The 20,944-nt window shown below is 45.1% G+C and overlaps 2 protein-coding genes across 3 annotated transcripts; both read left to right on the top strand.

Annotated features, from left to right (window-relative positions):
- The first annotated feature begins 7,660 nt into the window (after positions 1–7,660).
- LOC136509566 (probable E3 ubiquitin-protein ligase ARI1) lies at positions 7,661–11,216 on the top strand. Its single transcript, XM_066504351.1, has 5 exons — positions 7,661–7,910; positions 8,917–8,949; positions 9,066–9,351; positions 9,722–10,199; positions 10,373–11,216. Exons 1-5 carry the CDS (start codon positions 7,785–7,787, stop codon positions 11,079–11,081), a joined length of 1,632 nt encoding a protein of 543 aa, XP_066360448.1. The 5' UTR covers positions 7,661–7,784; the 3' UTR covers positions 11,082–11,216.
- A 562-nt stretch (positions 11,217–11,778) lies between these two features.
- Positions 11,779–16,986, top strand: LOC136509656 (probable E3 ubiquitin-protein ligase ARI2). Of its 2 annotated transcripts, none has more exons than XM_066504423.1 (4): positions 11,779–11,850; positions 14,558–14,590; positions 15,408–16,183; positions 16,274–16,986. In XM_066504423.1, exons 1-4 carry the CDS (start codon positions 11,779–11,781, stop codon positions 16,938–16,940), a joined length of 1,548 nt encoding a protein of 515 aa, XP_066360520.1. In that variant the 3' UTR covers positions 16,941–16,986. The 2 variants fall into 2 exon arrangements, with proteins under 2 accessions (XP_066360520.1, XP_066360517.1); XM_066504420.1 differs by lacking the exon at positions 11,779–11,850 and adding an exon at positions 12,892–13,131.
- Positions 16,987–20,944: the final 3,958 nt, after the last annotated feature.

Below are 20,944 nucleotides of genomic sequence, written 5' to 3'. Positions count from 1 at the left end.
TATTTGGAGAAATAAATGTTCCACGCATTTTCAACAAATCTAGTCAAAGTTGAGAAAGTTTGATCTGCATATATCCCATAACGACTTCTATTAAGGGACGGAGGGAGTATATCCTTCGTACCGATAGAAATAGAGATTTTGGTAGGAAAAAATATATGCTGTATCAATACATAGATTTTCTTGTAGCTACCAAAAAAACACCATCCATTCTTTTAGGTAGCGAGGTGCAACATCTCCCCCTATCGCCCATCCATGTGTGTTGTTCTAGAGCATGCACATTTTTAGACGAAAGAGGAGATGAGGAAGAGGAAGAGGTCAGCCTAGGCAATCGGTTTTAACCGACTATTCGTTTCGGTTTTGTCGGTTTCTACAAACTTTGGTTTCCTGGATCCAGTAACTAATCGGTTTGTCGTAGAAGAAGGAACCAACGAGTTCGGTGTTCGGTTTCTCGGTTCGGTTTTCTATTTGAACCGAGCAAACCGATCGACACAGAGAAGAGAGGGAGAGAGAGAACTAGAACTGCGCGTCGATGCCCGAGGAGCCGCGTGAAACCTCTAGTTTGGTTTTGGTGAATTGATGAAACCCTAAGTGCTAACCTAGTTTATCAAGTGATCATGAGATAGGTTGCACATTCCAAGTGATGAAGCAAATGAAGACCATGACATGATGATGGTGATGCCATGGTGATGATCAAGTGCTTGGACTTGAAAAGAAGAAAGAGAAAAACAAAAGGCTCAAGGCAAAGGTATAAATGGTAGGAGCCATTTTGTTTTGGTGATCGAGACACTTAGTGAGTGTGATCACATTTAGGATCGATAATCATACTATTAAGAGGGGTGAAACTCGTATCGAAATGCGGTTGTCAAAGTGCCACTAGATGCTCTAACTCATTGCATATGCATTTAGGATCTAGTGGAGTGCTAACACCCTTGAAAATGTTTGTGAAAATATGCTAACACATGTGCACAAGGTGATACACTTTGTGGTTGGCACATTTGAGCAAGGGTGAAGAAGATAGAGTTGGAAAGGAGTTAGTCACGCTGGTCACGAAGTGACCGGACGCTGGTCTCAGTGGGGCCGGTGCGTCTGGTCAATGATACAGCAAAGACGCTGGCATCGATCTTTGACCGGACACTAGGTCACTTGGTGATCGGACGCTGGGTGAGTTTGGTCGTAAAAAGTCATCTCTGGATGCTTACTGGAAACGACCGGATGCTGGGGCTCAGCGTCCGATCACTTTGAGCTACTGCGTCCGGTCATCACTTAACCGTTGGGATCGAGCACTCAATATTTGAAGAGAGGAGACACGTGGCGTGCATTGCATGACCGAACGCTGGGGTGTAGCATCCAGTCAATATGACCGGAGCATCTGGTCACCTTGTGTTGTGCCTAGTGAAGGGGTACAATGGCTCTATTTCATGGGGGCTTCTATTTAAGTCCCATGGCTGGCTGAAGCTCACCCTCTTGGCCATTTACATTGACATAGCAACCTTGTGAGCTTAGCCAAAGCCCTCCCACTCATCTCCATCATTGATTCATCATCTTTGTGAGATTGGGAGAGAATCCAAGTGCATTGCTTGAGTGTTTGCATCTAGAGGCACTTGGTGTTCGTGTTTCGCTACAAGATTCGTTTATTACTCTTGGTGATTGCCGCCACCTAGACAGCTTGGAGCAGCGAGGATCATCGAGCAGAGGTTGGTGATTGTCTCCAGCTCTGGTCGTGATGATTGTGAGGGGTTCTTGACCTTTCCTCGGTGGAGAGTCAAAAGGTACTCTAGTGGATTGCCCGTGGCTTATGTGATCCTCATCTTATGTTGGTTGTGCGGCACCCTATTGAGGGTTTGGTGTGTGATGCCAATTAGCGTGTGAACCTCCAAGTGAGTGAATCACCACAACGAGGAGTAGCTTGCCGACAAGCAAGTGAACCTCGATAAAAAATTATTGTGTTCATCATTTGATTCCGAGGTGATTGGTCTTCATTGGTTTTCATACTTGTGATTGATTGGTTCATTCCTCGACACAACGGTATAACTATCTTGCTCTCTTTCTTTACATTACCGCAAACTAGTTATCAAGCTCTTTAGTGTAGCTTGTTGTGAGAGCTTGTTAGTTTGGTTAGTGTGGCTCTTTAGTTAGCCTTTGAGAGCACACTAACTTAGTGTAGTGCCATAGTCATTGTGTGGTTAGAATCTATAGAAACTAGATTTGTGGTAGGTGGTTTGCATTTTTAGTAGGCTAGTGCAACACTTGCTATGCCTCATAATTGTCTAACTGGTTTGCTAAGTGTTGTTGTAGAAATTTTTAATAGGCTATTCACCCCCTCTAGCCATTAGGACATTTCACCACGCTGCGCAGCCAGTCTGCCACCACTACGTTGATGCTGCTCCCGCCAGCCGCCCCGACCCCATCCCTGCGGCGCGCGAACACGCTCATGCCGGCTGCCGAAGAGCCACCTACGGGCGGCCCTATAGCCGCACCCATAGGGCGCCGCCTCTTGCTCGCCACAGCCTGCCCGCTCGTTGCTCGCGGTCGTGGTCGCGCTGCCTACTCGCGTTGTCGCACCGCGCAGTCGCGTACTCCCTCTCTGCAGTCTGCACCGCACGTTGGATTGGATATGGTTTCAGTGTGTGTTGGGCTGATCGGCTGAGGCAATGGGGGCATATGTGTGCGCATTGGTCTTGGGCCATATTTGGCCATTGGGCTGCTACTATATGGAGAAGAGGGATACTGCCGTGCTTTGCTCTTGAGGATCGGTTCCTTCAGGTGTTCGGTTCTCAGGACCCTAAAACTGAAGCTGAGAACCATAGCCGAACTTCCTAGGTATAAAAACCAAAACCAAACAAAAAACCGACATGTTGGTTCGGTTTCGGTTTTTGGGTTAAATGTGCCTAGCCTGAGGGAGAGGGAATGAAGGGAAACAACTCAAGGACTACAATTCTAGTTGGCTATGTATCATTGATACCCGTGTTGCCCTTGGCTGCCTCGCCTAGCATCGTGCGAGGAGGAGCGCACTGGACTGACTCGCCTTCCCTTACCATTGTTTGCTACACCGCCCCTTGGCCAGTTGTGGCGCTCCGTGGAAAAGGGGGCTCCCGATGCCATAGGAGGAGGAGCATGCCAGGTGGAAAGGCTAGCGCCATCGCCATTAAGGGTGGAGAGCCGGGGATCTAGGGGAGGGGAGAGAGCCTGCACGCGAGGATCTAGGGGGACGGTGTGTGAGAGAGTCAGAGAGAGAAGGGAGAGGGAACGTTTGAGAGATGAGACAGTAGTAGTGTAAATTGAGAACAAGAGGAGAGAGTGGGTACAAATCCTAGCATGTCATATGTCAATATAAATTTTGGGCTTGGGTTTTTCCACAAATGGACTATTTAATTGGTCCACTTCTAAAAATCTATTTTTAAAGACGGATATATACGGTGAACAGCTTCTTTAACCTCTTGTCTCCTAAAATCATTTATAGAGATGGTCCAATAAAAGTCTCTCATCTGAAAATAAAAACACATGTCTTCTAAAATGGTTTATGAAGCAGTGACAACACATATTTAAACTTGAATTATAATTATATTATTTTATGTTCCCATTACAACATACAGGTATAATCCTAGTTTTGAGAAAAAAAAAATAGAAAACCATGGTGTGGTGGAGCATCACCAGCATGGAAAAGTGTTATCTACGTTAGGCTCGTGCCATGCGATGATGATTTATGGTGCATTTGGTAGAGATCTAGATTTTTCTCGAAACATTTAGATTCTTATTCTATCTAGAAAAGTTTATGTACCGAATCATATTCACTTTGTGGAACTGTTTGGCTAGGTCGTCGCTAGATTCTTCAAACTAGATCTAGAATCAGGAGAAACTATAGATGTGTTTGGTAGGGATCTAGATTCTCTTAGAAACATTTCATGTCTAAATTCTTAAAAAAAATATTTCATGTGATGAATCAGAATCACTTTGTGAGATCATTTGGCTGATAGGCTTGATTCAATCCACATTAAGATATATATATATATATATATATATATATATATATATATATATATATATATATATATATATAGTGTGTGTGTGTGTGTTATATAAAAATCATATAAATAAAAACATGCTTAAAAAAATTTAAACTTTTTATGGGCGAAGAATAACTTAAACACAACTTATTTTTATTTGCTACACTAAAAGTATTATAATTGGAAAAAAATAAAATTGGTAGCCCATGCGTGGCAAAGAAATCGAAACGATTCAGTGCGAAACCCCCATTTCCTGGTTTCTAACTTTGCTAAAGAATCGTTCCGGATCTAGGCGGCACAACACCATTTGGAGGCATCTCTAGTGATTCACATGAGAAATGAATCTGATTCTCGTGTCGAAACGAGGTTCATGTTTTGAGTGTTTATCCGGACTAGTACACAAACAAAGAATCCATTCCAAGTAGTTCTCCTTAAAACATTTCTCTCATTATTCTGGCATTTAGTAAAGATTCTAATAATTTTTCTGAGAATTTGAAACGTTTCTCGCTATCAAACACAGCCTTGTCTGGCCCCGTCGCTGCTAACCAAAGGTGTCCGTCATGCTAACTTATAGAGATTGTATTGACCATTGATTGCACCGAGGGCTTGCATATACGTGCAGTGTCCTATACCATCTATCCACAATCAACGGAGGATCAGCCGTGTGATCTCAAAACAACTACCCACGGCGAAAGCGCCCTCTTGATGAAATGACCACAAGGAGCCCGTCCATTCCATAAACAACTCGGTGTGATTTTGTACACCAAGTTCATGGACAGATAACAGAGTCATATTGATTCGGATGCTTCAACCAAGATTACAAATAATACTTGGTCGAAAAGCTTGAGTAGGCTATTTTCATGAAAAAACAAACAGTGCCACATTATAAGGCATACATAATAGCATATGTGACGAAAATGGTATCATGCATGATTTGGCCGTGCAATGAAACGGTCATATAAAACAGAGTAGCTAATAGTTCCTATAAGGTTGGTTGGTACTTCCTTAATTCTAAATTATAAGTTGTTTTGAATTTTTTGGTATATTCATTTTGCTACGTATCTAGATATAATATACGTCTAGATACATAGCAAAATGGATGAACCAAAAAAGCCAAAGCGACTTATAATTTGAAACAGATGAAATAATAGTTAGGTCTCGACTCGTTCCATTAATGCTACTATCTTGACGCACGTCTTTGATAAGTGGATAGAGATAACTTGAAACCTAAGGAAGTGCTACACATGGTGTGTCCGTTAGAAAGATTCTTTTGAGGCCTTGTTTGGTAGAGCTATGATGAGGTTTTATTTGTCACATATATACATACAATAAAATTTTATTAAGATAATAAAAAATACACTGAAGATAAATCTTCGTCGTCAAAAACCTTAGAAGGGAGATATGATCCGTCTCTATCTCTCGGATTAGCCTTAAGCGGCGGCAAGGCACGTATCATGTGAGTAGGCCGCCCTGCCAGCTATACAATGGCGATGAGTTGGATCCGTCCAACCGGAACCAAAGATCAACCCCTGGTGCCACACATGGTATGGCGCTGGCCCACATCCACCACATAAACCCCTTGAGCTTTTGTTGTTGCGCTCTTGCGTTCGAGTTCACACTAAGCATCGTCATCGCCCATCAGTTCGTTCATCATCGGTGCCCCTCCCTCCGACAGAAAACCCTCTCCTCTCCCCTCCCCCGCCCCCTCCTCTCCTCTTTCCCTATCGTCTCCCCACCCCACTGCGATCAATCGAGACCCACCGCCATGGTGAGCGACAACGACGTCGAGGAGGATGCCATCGCTGGTTTGGAGGAGGATTCTCAGCCGCCGCCGCCGGACGACGTAGACTACTGGGTGAGTGATCCAACCCGAACTCTAGGGCGCCCTGGCTCGTCGCGGAGATGATAATTGTGTGTTTGTCGGGTTGGGATTTGCGCACCGACGAGATCTGGGAGGACCTCGCCGATCGATTGGGCACTGATAGGTGATCGCTCGATCTGTAATAATGATCCTATGGATGCCTCTTGCTCCATGGGTGTCAGATCATTGCGAGTGGAGCATCAAGGATGTGGGTTGGCGGGGGGATCCATGCAAGAGGAAGGACGAGAGAGGGGGATAGGCAATCACGTTAGAGAAGGCATAGGCATGAGCAGATTTGATTAGATTAAATGTGAGGGAGAGATGTCAAAGAGCTCGGTGTCATAAAGGCGAAGGGAAACAATAGGGATAACTAGGGACTGACGAAAGGGGAGAGGATGGAGGAAAACAAGAAAAGAACGGTTGAGCACGGATAGGTGGGTCTCATGTGTCAAGTGGATATTAAATAATAATGCTGTTTTTAGCAATCAATTGTAGCTTGCCCTTCTAAATGCCAAAAAAATGTTTCTTAGGCTCCTTTGAAATGACTTATAGTCGACGTCGTAATGAACACATTTGTTTCTATATATTTCACATCAAAACTTCAATTATATGCTAATAATCGTTTATATTTTGTGAAGACTCATATAATAACGACAACTAGCTACAGATAAAACGTTGCAAACATCGCACTCAAGGTATTACATTTTGATAATAGTCCAATACACGTTCAAACTTGAATTGTCTATTATCATGGTATTATGGAGCGTCACTAGCATGGGAAATCGTCGTGTTTGTTGGACTCAAGCTATGCGACGATGGGTTAGCTCCCTGCCCCATCCCTGTTAACCAAGCAAAGGCGTGCAATCATGCTAACTTACAGATATTGTATTGACCATTAATGCTTTTGTTATTATAAGCTGCCGTGGGCGCTTCTATTCCACCAAAAACTTGCATATACGTGCAATGTACTGTACCATCTATCCACCACCAGCGGAGGATCAGCCGTCTGATCTCAAAACAATCAAGCATATTACGAAAAATGCCCTTTTGAATGACCACAACGAGCCCGTCCATAAACAACTCGGCGTGATCTTGTACACCAAGTTCATGGACAGAGTCATATTGATTCGGATGCTTCAACCAAGATTACAAATAAATATGGTCATGAAAAAAAAAAAACAAAGCGTCACGTTATAAGGCGTATATAATAGCATAAGTGACGAAAATGGTATCATGCACGGTTTGGCCGTGTAATGAAACGGTCATATACAAACGGAGTAACTAATAGTTCCTATATAAAGTTGGTTGATAGGTGGTAGGTGTTGGCTCGTTTCATTCATACTACTATCTTGACGCACGTCTTTGATAAAGTATGTAGAGATAAAAAGCTAAGGAAACGTTGCACATGATGTGTCGGTTAGAAAGATTCTTTTAAGGTCTTGTTTGATACATATTTTATTTTTGTCACATACATATATAATAAAATATATATATATAAGATAATAAAAAAGACGCCGTAAAGATAATTCTTCGTCGTCAAAAACCTTGGAAGGGAGATGTGATCCGTCTCTGCCTCTCGGATGAGGCCGCCCTGCCAGCTATACACCGGCGACGAGTTTTTTTTTTGGTTGACAACAGCCGGCGACGAGTTGGACCCGTCCAACCGGAACCAAAGACCAACCCGTGGTGGCACGGCACGTGGCATAGCGCTGGCCCACATCAACCGCAAAAACCCCTCGGGCGTTGCCGTTACGCTCTTGCGTTCGAGTTCACGCTAAGCATCGTCATCGCCCATCAGTTTGTCCATCATCAGTGATTCAGTGCCCCTCGCTCCCTCGGAAAACCCTCTCCTCTCCCCTCCCCTGCCCGGCTGCCCTCTCGTCTCCCCACCCCGCCGCGATCAGCCGAGACCCACCGCCATGGCGAGCGACGACGAGGAGGTGTGCGACTACTTCTACGACGACGACGACGCCGAGGAGGACGCCGCCGCCGGCCTGGAGGAGGACTCTTCGCCGCCGCCGCCGCCGGACGGCGCGGGCTACCGGGTGAGTGGTCCGACCCGAACCCCAGGGCGCCCGGCTAGTCGCGGGGGTGATGATTGTGTGTTTCCCGGGTTGGGATTTCCGCGCCGGCGAGATCTGGGAGGACCTCGCCGATCGATTGGAGAGCCGCCCTGCGTACCCCAACTCACCAAATCTTTAAGTCCAATCGTCGCAAGAAAGAAAAATAAGGGGGCGTCACACTCTGTTATGCCCATCCTGCGCGCTTTAAGTTGTGCTATATACGCTAATTCTTGGAGGCCTGGCTCAAACCGGTGCCGGATGTCTGCAAGAACTCACCGGATCGACTTGGGGGGCTTGGGTTGTTATAGTTTATTTCCGTGGGATGTATCCGTGTCGTTTTGGAATTTGAGGGCAGCGAAACAAACAAATTTCTTCCTACTTCTTAGTTGTAAGATAAGAATTGCTAGATTCGATCAGGGTACCTGTCTTTCACTGTAAAGTGTAAAGTGTAGTGTTTAATTTTGCCCAAAGTAGTGGCCAGTGCTCAACAAAATCTCACCTCTGCCAAAGAATTACGAGATGCATGTTATTCACCTCTCTCTCTCTCTTAAAAACCTCAAAGTTCGATTTAAACTAAACTGGAAAAACAAACCACAAGCTTTTGTTTACCCTTTTGTAGATTTATTACCACTAATATAACCAATCAAGCATTCACTGTACCTTGATAACCTATGAACAAGGCATGTTATAGCAAGCAATCATTCATCTGTTGTACTGACATTAGTTCACTTCTCATCAGCTGATGGCCAGATGTTTGATCTATGGTGTAAACAGCTGTTTTTTTTTGTCTTGTTTTGTGCAATAATATATACGCACCATTTGGCACTGTTTGAGGTGCAGATCAGTGGATTGACCCAAAACAGAGAATTTGTTTCCCCAAGAAGATTCTTTATTTGTTTTAATTAACTAGATTCATCCATGCTGTTTTCATACTGAACTATTTTCTAAAGAAACATGTTACATGGATAATTGTTGTTGGTCGTTGCAGGCTATCACACAAGAGACCATTTTCGCTGCACAGGTAATGAACAGATTTAACCATTTCTTAAGCGTTCATGTTCATTGTTCAGAAATACAGATTATGCCTGTCCTACCCTAATTTTTATCAACTACAATTTTCTACTAACGTACCTACAGAAACAAGACCTGTCTACGGTGATGAATTTGCTCAACATAAAACAATATCAAGCACGAGCCCTCCTCATCCACCACCGGTGGAGGATCGATGGCATCTACGATTCCCTAGACAAGGGGCGAGAATGCATGCTAAGAAATGCAGGAATCGTGCTGCAGGAGAATAATAGCATGGCGGCAGCTGGTTCAACGACACCATGGAGAACCGTGACCTGCAAAGTGTGCTTTGAGGACTTCTCCTTGGGTGCTGTTTCGACTATGGACTGTGGGCATTGCTTCTGCAATGACTGTGAGTTTCCACATTCCACCTCAGTGTGTTTACCTTTTCATCTGTATAGAGCCTTAAATCAATATGAGCTTATATTAATTTATTTTTGGTATGTGAGTTTCTCTATGAAGTTTCATCTACCAAATATGTAGTACAATTCCTTGAGCTTTCAAATAAATGAATAAATGATGAAAAGAGATTTCCTATACAGCCTGTTCGTTTGGCTGTGGCTTGTCGTAAACGATCGTAAATTTCCAGCCGGAACAGTATTTTTCTCTCACACAAACCAGCCAGCAGTACTTCTTCACGAACCAGCAACGATACGAACCAGCCAACCGAACAGTTAGTAAGTTTGCTTACCATAGTTTGACCACTACTCTTTTTTCCCCAGGTTGGACGGGACATTTCCACGCAGCAGTAGAGAGTGGAAAAAAGCAAATTCGGTGCATGGAGGTCAAGTGCTTGGCTTTCTGTGATGAGAACCTAGTGCGGTTTCTCCTTGGCCAAAAGTATCCAGACATGGCCAAGCGGTTCGATCGCTTCCTGCTTGAGTCCTACATTGAGGACAACGCCTCTGTGAAGTGGTGCCCCAGCACCCCAAACTGTGGCCATGCCATCCGCGTGGGTACCGGCGAGCGCTACTGCGAGGTGGAATGCCCCTGCGGCTTAAGCTTCTGCTTTAACTGCATGGCGCATGCGCATTCGCCCTGCCCGTGCCCCATGTGGGAGAAATGGAATGCCAAGCGCTCCGAGGGAGAGAACATCAAGTGGATCCTCGCCAACACCAAGAGCTGCCCCAAATGCTTCAAGGCCATTGAGAAGAACGGCGGCTGCAACCTTGTCCGCTGCAAGTGCGGCCAGTGTATGTGGTATGTTGTTGGCAATCTTACACTTGCAGGCATTTTGGGGCGGGCGGGCATGTCTATAAACTCTTTCGTTGAAAACATGTGAAACTCAGCAACCCGCATGCCATGGGTGCATGCTGGGGGAGATTATTGGCATGTCTCAAATTGGATTGCTGACCCTTTTTTTCATGGCGCAGTTGGCTCTGCGGCGGAGGTACCGGCATGGATCACACGTGGACTAGCATTGCCGGCCACAGCTGCAACCGCTACAAGGAGGAGAGCCGTGGAAAGACGGTGGACACCAGCAGGGAGCAGATGCAGCGGTACAAGCACTACCACGACCGGTTCAAGATCCACGGCGACTCGTACAGCGTGGAGAAGCAGAAGCTGGGGGCGACCATCGAGGAGCGGGTGCGGCTGCTGGAGTCGGACCAGGAGCGCCCGCTCGCCATCCGGGACGGCGACTGGCTGACCCGGGCGCACCGGCGGCTGCTGGTGTCGCGGCAGGTGCTGTCGCGGTCGTACGTGTTCGCGTACTACATGTTCGGCGGCGGGAGCGAGCTGCGGACGCGCCCGGCGACGGCGACGGCGACGGCGAAGCGCGCGAGCGCGAGCCTGCTGGGCGTGGCGCGGAACCTGTTCGAGGACCAGCAGGAGCAGCTGGAGCAGCACGTGGAGCACCTGTCCAGGTCGCTGGCCGAGGGCGACGTCGTGGCGGGGACTCCCGAGTCGGAGATCGTGCGGCAGAAGCAGACGGCCGTCACGCTCGCCAAGACCGTGGAGCGGCTGTGCGGGGAGATGTACAAGTGCATCCAGGACGAGCTGCTGACGCTGCTCGCGGAGCCCATGAGCATCGCGGCCTACAGGCCGGACGGCCCCGACCGAGCCAAGGAGCTCGCGGCCTGATCGGGGTCGGGGTGCGCCGGCCGGCCCAGTGTGGCAGCAGATGCATATACAGTCTGCCGTGAAATGATTTTAGGCTGTTAACATAGAAGAAGGATCGAGTGTACTGAAGTCTGAAGTAAAAAAAAAAGGTTCTGACCTGGGCTCATCTGTCTGGTAGAGCATGTTTTCAGATTTTTATTCGCTGCATCGCTGGAGAAATAGGATCGGTCTGACCTGACCTGGTGATGTGAACCTGAGGAATGGAGTCGAAGGAGGACCATTTGTATTTCTTCCCTGGAGCAGAGGGCCTCAACACCACCATGGCGTCTTGGAGTGACGACGCGGCATGTCTCAAGGCTCCATTCATGGCAATCTCCAGTCCAAAGTCGACTCTGGGCACGGTGCCTCCCTCCCCACCTTTCCCCACCCTGTCTCTTCTCTCTGCCCATGGCTGATCCAGCTCACTGGCTTGTCCTTGAGCTCGACGATGGCATCTTCCACGACGCTCACATGGTCGAGGTTAGAGCCGGCATGTGCATGGTCATGGACCAACGACTAACTCGGTGTAGTGGTGGTGTGCCTCGTCGAGATCTCCATCGCGAAGCTGGGCGCCGATCGGGCTTGGGTGGCTAGCACACGAGCAAAGCTGAGCTTTCGGTTCGCTCCCCAGGCCTTGAACCCTGTTTGACTCCTTTCTCTTGCTTGATGGCCGTGCTTGATGCCCGAGCTCCAGCTTTGCTTGCGTTCTTCACTGGCGCTCGCCGGATGTATCACTCATCCCGAAAATAAGGCAAGGAATCTGCTGTTTGTTTGTTATAATCATTACGGGAATGAATCGCATATGTTGGTTTAGAATTGCTCGGGAATTCATTGATAACTATTGACTGTTGTGTTAGTGAAGCTGACCCTGACATGGTTTCTGGCTGGTTGCCCTAGTAAAAACTTCTTATATGTAACTACCAAATCTTAATTACTGCGTTTACTGGCAGTCTGTCTGAGCTAAGCAACCTTGCTTGACACATGCACCCATTCTAGGTGTCTGATTTTGGACATCTAGAGCTAAGATTGAATGTCTAAAAATAAACCTGTTTGGAGACTCTTAGAGTTCACTTGCAACTCATCCATGGCTTTTATTGGCTTGGAGCCATCCGTCTAGGTAATGTTGTTTTTGCTCTTTGGACAAACGTCTCATGCATGTATATCGTAGTGGAATGCACGTAATGAACTAAGGATGTATACGCAGCCAAAAAAATAATCTTATATATCTATATAGATGGAGGCCAGTAGCAAACATTAATTAATTACTATAAAACTGGATTCTCAGTAAGCCACGTCATCTTAAAATGCTAACCATCGGATCACCATATATCAGGCCTATCTACCCATCCATTGTCCCCGATCATCTGTTTACATCTCTTCCTATGTGGACCCAACTGTTCCCAAATCAACGTGCGGCACCCCTCAGTTTCAAATCACACATTGGTCAGATGAATCGGCGTTTTTTTTTGTTGTTGGTGAGTTTGTTTCGTTGGATGCTCCTTCATTAAGCACTCTATAATTAATTATAAAGAACCGTGGCAACGCGTGAGGATTTTACCTAGTGTATTATGCATCTATGTGCCCTTAAGGCCGGCTAGGTACGCCTCGGGATACCCTGAGTAGTCCAGAACGAAAAGTAAACACACCTATAATAAGTACAGTAATAATGTCGCTGGCGCTGCAGTCAGTTGCGAACCGGTCCAACTATAAACAACAAGACCTAAAATCCATCATAAAACAAAAAGACCTAAAATCGTGGGCAAAGAATACCCGAGTCAAACACTTTGGAGCCCCTAACTCACCCCGTGCGGTGCGGCCCTGCCCAACGGACTCTATCCCTCGCCCGCCGCGCCGCCAGCGACCGAGCTGCCGCGCCGCCCGCCGCGCGCCGCCCATGAACAATGCTGACGACTTCTACGGCTACAGTGACGAGGACGAGGAGTTGGTGATGGGGGACGACGACGACGACGACGAGGGGTGGCAGGACCAGGAGGAGGACGACATCCCGCCGCGGCGGTCCCCGGAGATTTCGGTGAGTAACGGCGACTGTCCCGGCAGTTGTGCTTCCGATTCTCATCAAATGCCTTAAATCTTGACTGAATCCGCCACCCATAAAAACTTAGATTTGGTCGAATCTGACGGCCTTTGATCGTTTCCATGTTAGTACAATTACAAATCCTCCCGTCAAAGGTCGATCACGCGTTGTAATGCAAAAGGTAAAAAAAAAAGTTTAACACGCGCTAGTAAATGGATATAACTTATAAGCCGTTGATTTCACAAATTCTTGCCCGATTGGCTTCGCTTGTGATGAGTGGTCTAATCCCAATTTGGCGTTTTAATAGAAGCCAATGTTTCTTTCCTGAAACAAACCGAGTAAAACCAAATTGGAAAAAAAACTTGGTTCGGTGTGATCCTTATGTATATACACCTCTGAAAGTGAAAGCAATAAGATACATTCGAGGTTTTGTAATATCTTGCATAATAAATCATGTAAGCTAAACACTGCATTTTTAAGTGAAGCATACATAATAAGACCTTGGCCGAAACACACTGGCTCCTTGAAAAGTTTGGATCGGAAGTCGTCATTGGCACTAAACATACGCTTGTTTGGATCCATTAGCACAATAGCTAATAGCTGCTAATTTTTGGCTAGCTAATTTTTAGCAGCAGGCTGTTTGGATTCACCTACTAATAGATGGTTGGACAGTGAGTTGAAGGCGTATATGAACTATTAGCACCTATTATCAACTCCAAACCTGCTAATAAAACTAATAGTTAGCATCCTTTAGCTAATAATTAGCAGGTTCATTATTAGCAAGTCTGTTTGATTCACTAGTACTAATTTTAGCTGCTAATGTTTAGTGCCAATAAATCCAAACAGGCCCTAAGAAGAACCATATTAATAATAAACTATGGCAGTAACTTCGTACTTGTATTTGTTTCTGATGTTTTGCATTGATAATTCAATAAATTATTAACTATGTGCAATTTAATCACTGATTATTGAGTGCAAATTCCACCTATATTGCTACTCCCTCCGTCTACTTATATTTACAATGATTTGACTTATGACAAATTCAGAATTCCATCCCTTGTGTATTTGTGGACAATAGCTCAAGTCACATCTTTCACCACTAGAACTTTAACCTTCTGTGTATTTGGCACCTCATTGGGGGCACATACAGCTTTAGTTTCCACATGCTTTGGATTTAGACTTCTACTAGTCTGGTGTTAGAAATGTATTTGAGAAATTGCTGGACATATTGTGACTAGACAATATGTTAAGGAAAAAAGAGAGAATTCGTAAAGAAGCTTCAACCAAAAAAAGATTAAAGCTTTAATCCGTGACCTCAAGAAAACCAGTCTCGATCGTTTCTATTAGAATCTTCATGTTGCTTACTCACTACTATTGTTACTTTGACAAGATCACTAAATCAATTTTGTTCCTCTTGTTGCAGGCCATTAAGAAGGACTCTCTTTCGGTGGCGCAGGTAATGTTCTGGCTTGACTAGGCATTCTTAGGAGTCAACTGATGATTGTCAAAATATGCCTCTCCTCCTAAATGTGTTTCATGTTTGCAATTCCTTTGGAACAATTTTAAAAAGGAGGAATCTTGTACTAATAATCCTATTCAAAAAAAATTATGGATCGGAGCCCTAAGTTTTGGACCTCCAGAATTCATAACAAATCCCTATGGAATGGGCCTATTACTACAAGAAATTTGAAGAATTGCTAACATTAGTCTAATTTCTTGAAAAAAAATCCTTTACATCTTATCATCTTGCTCAGATCGCTTTGTTTTTCTGCTTCATGAAAGCAGTTTCCATTTTTACATTCCATAGGATCTGATGAGGTGCTATGGGATTATAATCCTGCTGTCTGATTCCTATGCTTGGATAATCCTACTTTCAATTTGAAATGAACCTTAGCCCCTAAGAGATCGATTAGTGAACACATTATATTTGCGTAATAATTTAGTAAGCTTCAGTTAACTTCTTGAAAAACTTCCTTTACATCTTCTCTCTTTTTTCAGATTCCTGTGTTTGTGTGCTTCATGCAAACGTTTTTTTTTTCATTCATCCCATAGGATTTGAGGTGCTACATATGGTACTACAACCATCCTGGTTTTCCAATTAAAAAAAAGAGAGAAAACATCCTGCTTTCCTATTCCTCTGCATGGATAATCCTACTTTCAATAAGGAGCTTTAGCCCCAAAGAGATTAGTGAATCTATTATATTTGCTTAATAGTCTAGTAAGCATCAGTTAAGTGATTTACAGACTTCCTTATGTCATCTATACATCTGCAGCAACAAGACCTGTCCATGGTGATGGGCCTGTTCAACATAAAGCAGCACCACGCGCGTGCTCTTCTCATCCACTACCGGTGGAACACCGATTACCTCGGTGACCACCTGGAGAGGAAAGGGCAAGAACGCATGCTCATGGAGGCAGGCGTCGTGCTACAGCAACAGGAGACGAGCAGCAGCAGCGGGCCTTCTTCACGAAGCAGGGTGCTCTGCGAGGTGTGTTTCGAGGACTTCTCCCCGCGCCACGTCTCCAGCATGGACTGCGGCCACTCCTTCTGCAACGACTGCTGGACGCAGCACTTCGTCGCCGCGCTCGACCTCGGCAAGAAACAGATCCCGTGCATGGCGTTCAAGTGCCCCGCCATCTGCGACGAGGCCGTGGTGCAGCGCCTTCTGTCCCACAGGGACCCCGCGGCGGCCAAGCGGCTCCACGACTTCCTCCTCCAGTCGTACGTGGACGACAACAGCGCCGTGAAGTGGTGCCCCAGCGTCCCGCACTGCGGCCACGCGATCCGCGTGGACGCCGCCGACGAAGTGGAGCCGCTGTGCGAGGTGCGGTGCCCCTGCGGCGTCAGCTTCTGCTTCCGGTGCGCGGCGGCCGCGCACTCGCCGTGCCCGTGCGCCATGTGGGAGCGCTGGGAGGCCAAGAGCCACGGCGAGGCGGAGAACGTCAAGTGGCTGCTCGCCAACACCAAGAGCTGCCCCAAGTGCTTCAAGCCCATCGACAAGATCGACGGCTGCAACCTTATGACCTGCAAATGCGGCCAGCATTTCTGGTAATTATACTAACCTCTCTCTCATCGCTTACTATTACATTATGCTCCTTAATTGCATGGTCATTCATCTTAATTATGATGCATATGCAGTTGGCTGTGCGGCGGCGCGACGGGGTTGGCTCACACATGGACTAGCATCAACAACCACAGCTGCAACCGCTTCGAGAAGGAGGAGAAGAGGAAGGTGGACGACGCCAGGCGGCAGGTGCGGCGCTACGAGCACTACTACCAGCGGTTCCACGCCCACGACTTCTCGTACAAGGCGGAGCGCAACAAGCTGGGGCCGGCCGTCGCCGACCGCGTGCTGAAGCTGGAGTGGAGCGGCGTCCTGACCAGGGACGCGGCGTGGCTGACCGACGCGCACCGGAGCCTGCTGCGGTGCCGCCAGGTGCTGGCGCGCTCCTACGTGTTTGCCTACTACATGTTCGACGCCGAGGCCACGCCGACGCGGCGGCGGGAGCCGGGGAGCCTGTCCATGGCGCAGAAGCAGGCGCTGTTCGAGGACTACCAGCATCAGGTGGAGGGCAACGTGGAGCGGCTGTCCAAGCTGCTGGGCACAGACGTGCCTGAGCTGCCGGAGGCGGAGATCCTGCAGGCGAAGCAGGACGTCACCAACCTCGTCCGGGTCGTCGAGGCGCACTGCGGGAAGATGTACGGCTGCATCCAGGACGAGCTGCTGCCGATGCTCGTGGAGCCCATGTCCATCGTGGCGTACCAGCCGGGCGGCCCCAGCAAGGCCAACGAGTTGCCAGCTTGACTTTTTTTTTAATAATTATTATTACTCCCTCCATTTCAAATTCCAAATTATAAGTTACTTTGACGTACATCGAATTTGCTACGTATCTAGTAGATATAACAAATGTCTACATCTAACAAATTCGATGTATCCGAAAAATAAAAAAAGACTTCTAATTTGGAACTGAGAGAGTAATTGGACGATGAACTTGAACTTGAACGGAGAGAGTATATTAATTTAATTTGGACGCTCAACTTGAGTCGCCGCTTCACCGGCTGGCCTTCTTCATTTTTTTTCGCTCTAGACTTTCTAAAATGGCCCAAGGAGTGATTTGAACATAATATAAAAAAAGGAGTGATTTGAACACTGTGCCAAAGTTGAAAACAAGTTGCTTATTACATATACCACCAAAATATGTTACCAGCAAGGATTCCCAGTTCAAAATTATATAGGAGCACGTTTGAATTCCATTGGAGTTGAAAAATGAGACTATGCGCGAAAAAAAAGAGACAACGAGGTCGACGGGAGTTGGAACGCCGAGGTGTCTGAAACGACAAAAGTGAAGTAGGAGTACGTAATACCTACGCTGTGATGCAATTCTAATTTAAATTAAAATAATTTTGATGAAAAAGTATCAACATACTTCCTCCGTCCTAAAAAGAATGTCATTATCACCTTTTGAGGAGTCAATCCAACATCAAGTTTGCCAATATATATATACAAAAATTACTAATAATAATGATATGTAATAAATATCATAAGATAAATAATTTTTTTTTCATAATAAACCTTTTTGGAGATACAAGTATTGACATGATTTTTCATAAACTTAGTAAAACTTCAAACTTAGTTGTCAAATACATTGTGAGGGGTTCATGATTGGGGAGTTAGCTCATTTCCCTCTCAAGTTGAATGCGCTCATTTCACTCTTCCTTTTTTAGAAACTTCATTTCACTCCTTCTATTAATTTTTTATTTTTAATAATAATAATAATAATAATAATAATAATAATAATAATAATAATAATAATAATAATAATAATAATAATAATAATAATAATAATAATAATAATAATAATGATGATATGATGATGATGATGATGATGATGATGATGATGATGATGATGATGATGATGATGATGATGATAACAACCACAACCACAACAACAACAACAACAACAACAACAACAACAACAACAATAATAATAACAACAACAACAATAACAATAACAATAATAATAATAACAACAACAACAATAACAACAACAACATATATGGCGTTTTCTAGAAGGCCAATGGGGCCAATTTTACGGCGAACTACGAGAAGCAATCGGTCAACCCATTTGGGCTGGAGGCCCACTCGACTCCGAAAATCCACAGTGGGACCTGCGCGTAAAATGGACCTGAACCCCTCTCCTTCTTCTCTATAGAAGCAATCGCATCGGATCGCTAGGGTTTAAGCCGCACAGCCTCCACAGCTCGAAACCCTCGCCGCCGATCGGATTCGGAGAAGCGAAGCGAATCAAGATGTTCCTCGGCGCGCTCCCGCGGCGCCCGAGCAAGGAGGCTGCGTACAAGCAGCTGCGGTCGCACCTCGTCATCATGGCCTCCTGCGCCGCCGTCATCCGCGCCGCCCCGTACATCCTCCACTTCCTCACCCGCGATGGCGACATCCAGGAGCTCAAGCTCGAGCTCTAGGCCCGTCCGTTCCCATGCCTCCCCCACCTCCAAAGGTGAGCTCCCGGTCCGTCTCCTCCCCTCGATAGGATTCGTTGCCTTGCGTCCGTTTGACCCCTTTATCGCAACTGGCTTGTGGGGATTGATAGGTCTCTGTGATTGCGTGTAGTTCGCAGCGATTTTGTTTTGTGTTCACGATAGATGAACTGCGGTCGGTCTTAGCTCGTTCTTGTCGCATTATATGTTCTGATTGAACGATTTGTTGACTTGAACTTGGTTGGATTCACCATCCTTTGTTGGATAAATCACTGAGGCACTAGGCCATCGTAGTTTAAATTCTGCAATTCCAAGAAGAGTTGACCAGGTGAATTGGTGGATTAGGTGGGTTTCTTTGAGTTAGCGGTCTTGATTAGCCCTCTGTTGGTATGGTATTATTTAATGCTTATTACTCCTCTGCTTGAATTGTTAGGGGTCACAATGCAGTGTATTTATTTTCCTGCCAGGTAAGCATTTTGTTAATGTGGTAAAGTATTTATTGAAGAGAGAAGAGAAAATAGAGAAACCGTTTCTACATAAAGAAACGGAGTATTAATGCGCAATAAACAATCCATTCCATGTTGGGCATGGTGGCATCGTTTATATCAGCCTTAGATCCTGGCTCCCCGGACTTAGCTTCGCCAAAATCCATCCCCAATCGCTCTTCCCAAAGGTCCCATGATCCCAATTTCTGTGCAAGAATGAATCGAGCAGCAAATGATATAGCAGAGCAAGTTTGAAAGATAATAGAAGCCTACTTTGGGTACCAGGTGAAACACTGGTGCTCTGGCTGCCGGTGCTCATCGCTGTTGGTCTAGCCGCCTATTCTTCTGCTACTAGTGGTCTGAATGGTATGATTCATATCGCATATGCATGCTTTGGCTAGGATGTGTTCTGTTCTGCACTTCTGCCAAGTTTGTGACTCTAGTCTAGATTAGCTTCCTGCTACTTGTTCGAACCAGTTACTGGAGAAACTGTTGTCCATTCAGTTTCTGAAGAAATAATTGACCCGCAATTGTTGTAACCCATTTTTTTATGGTATATTTACATTCTGTCTCTGTGCAAAATAAAATGCTTGTTACCTAATGTTTTTTCATATGAATATGAAATTCCTTTGCAGTGATTTTTTCATATCCACAAGGGTCAAGTCTAAACTTTTTTTTTAAACTCGATAATGTGATAGCATGATGGCTAAACACTTGCTTGCCAGTTGCCAAGCAGACCAATCTCTGTCTCTCTTTGTAGTGCATGTATGAAGTTATTAAATTTGTCTATACATAGAAACTACTATGGAAACTACGTATTGCGAAGGTTAGGTCTAAAAGGAAATTTGTTTGGTTCTCTGTCCTCTAGAAACTACCCATGTAAACTATGGGTTGGGACTGCCCTTAGAGCTTCACAAATGCAAATACTAATTTGCATTGGGGGAAGAAAGTAACCAAGTAATGGATCTCGATTCTATGTTTGCAAAACAACCTGGACCATTGCTAGTGCATCCTGGTTGTATACTTGTGTATCAGTGGGAACTCATTCTTGTTTGATCTGTTTTCTTTCATTCTTTCTTTTTCATATAAAAAAACTTATTGCATATCTTAAATTTGACCCTTTCATTGCCTTGAAACACAATTCATCATCCAGAGATTTAATCTTATGTAATTAAGTTCAAACATTAGGGACAGGTTTATTCTCCTGCTACCCATCTGGAATTCTGTGCCTTGGAATTCAAAGACCTAATCACAACTTTATGAGGACATGCAATTGAAGGACATAATGGACGATTACTTTTTTCTGAAAGTGCGAACTTATAATGACTTTTGATTGGTACTTCGAATTTTTCACCGTTATGGCTGATTTCCATTCTCAGTCTTCGTCATTGTCTTGATGTATAATCATTTATAAGTAGGTGATTGATTGGTTGATGAGTACAATGATGTTTTTATGTGTTTGATTGATGTTTTATTTTGTGATATCCTGACCCTTGGAATTATTTTGTCTCGTCTATATTGATTAATGCCTGCTAACTGTAGTCTGTGGTACTTGCTGAATTTGGTAATGCTATGTTATTTTGTTTTATGGACATGGTAAATTCTGAATTTTAATTTTGTTTGCAGCACATTTTGTTGGTGTGTCCTTCTAACCTGATTCTCTCATATGCATTTTTATTGTTTGGATCTGTTAATGGAAATTGTGTGATGCATATGTTGTGTTGATATTGTCATGGAAGTGTGATATATTCTCTATGCGATCGTTGTATTGATATTTGATGCGGAACTCATGAGACTTAAGTCCTTGGTTTGAATATCATATTGAATA

Source organism: Miscanthus floridulus, chromosome 1, assembly GCF_019320115.1.
Source record: "Miscanthus floridulus cultivar M001 chromosome 1, ASM1932011v1, whole genome shotgun sequence".
Classification (NCBI taxonomy): Eukaryota; Viridiplantae; Streptophyta; class Magnoliopsida; order Poales; family Poaceae; genus Miscanthus; species Miscanthus floridulus.
Note: the sequence above shows the minus strand (reverse complement) of the source record. Positions and strands in the feature narration are given on the sequence as shown.

What these genes read in the sequence shown, in the direction of transcription:
- LOC136509566 (XM_066504351.1), top strand. Translation starts at nt 7,785, where the DNA reads ATGGCGAGCGACGACGAGGAGGTGTGCGACTACTTCTACGACGACGAC. An exon ending in CGGACGGCGCGGGCTACCGG is followed by an intron (nt 7,911 to 8,916) that starts GTGAGTGGTCCG and finishes TGGTCGTTGCAG; the next exon opens with GCTATCACACAAGAGACCAT. An exon ending in AGACCATTTTCGCTGCACAG is followed by an intron (nt 8,950 to 9,065) that starts GTAATGAACAGA and finishes ACGTACCTACAG; the next exon opens with AAACAAGACCTGTCTACGGT.
- LOC136509656 (XM_066504420.1), top strand. Translation starts at nt 12,994, where the DNA reads ATGAACAATGCTGACGACTTCTACGGCTACAGTGACGAGGACGAGGAG. An exon ending in GGCGGTCCCCGGAGATTTCG is followed by an intron (nt 13,132 to 14,557) that starts GTGAGTAACGGC and finishes CTCTTGTTGCAG; the next exon opens with GCCATTAAGAAGGACTCTCT. An exon ending in ACTCTCTTTCGGTGGCGCAG is followed by an intron (nt 14,591 to 15,407) that starts GTAATGTTCTGG and finishes ATACATCTGCAG; the next exon opens with CAACAAGACCTGTCCATGGT.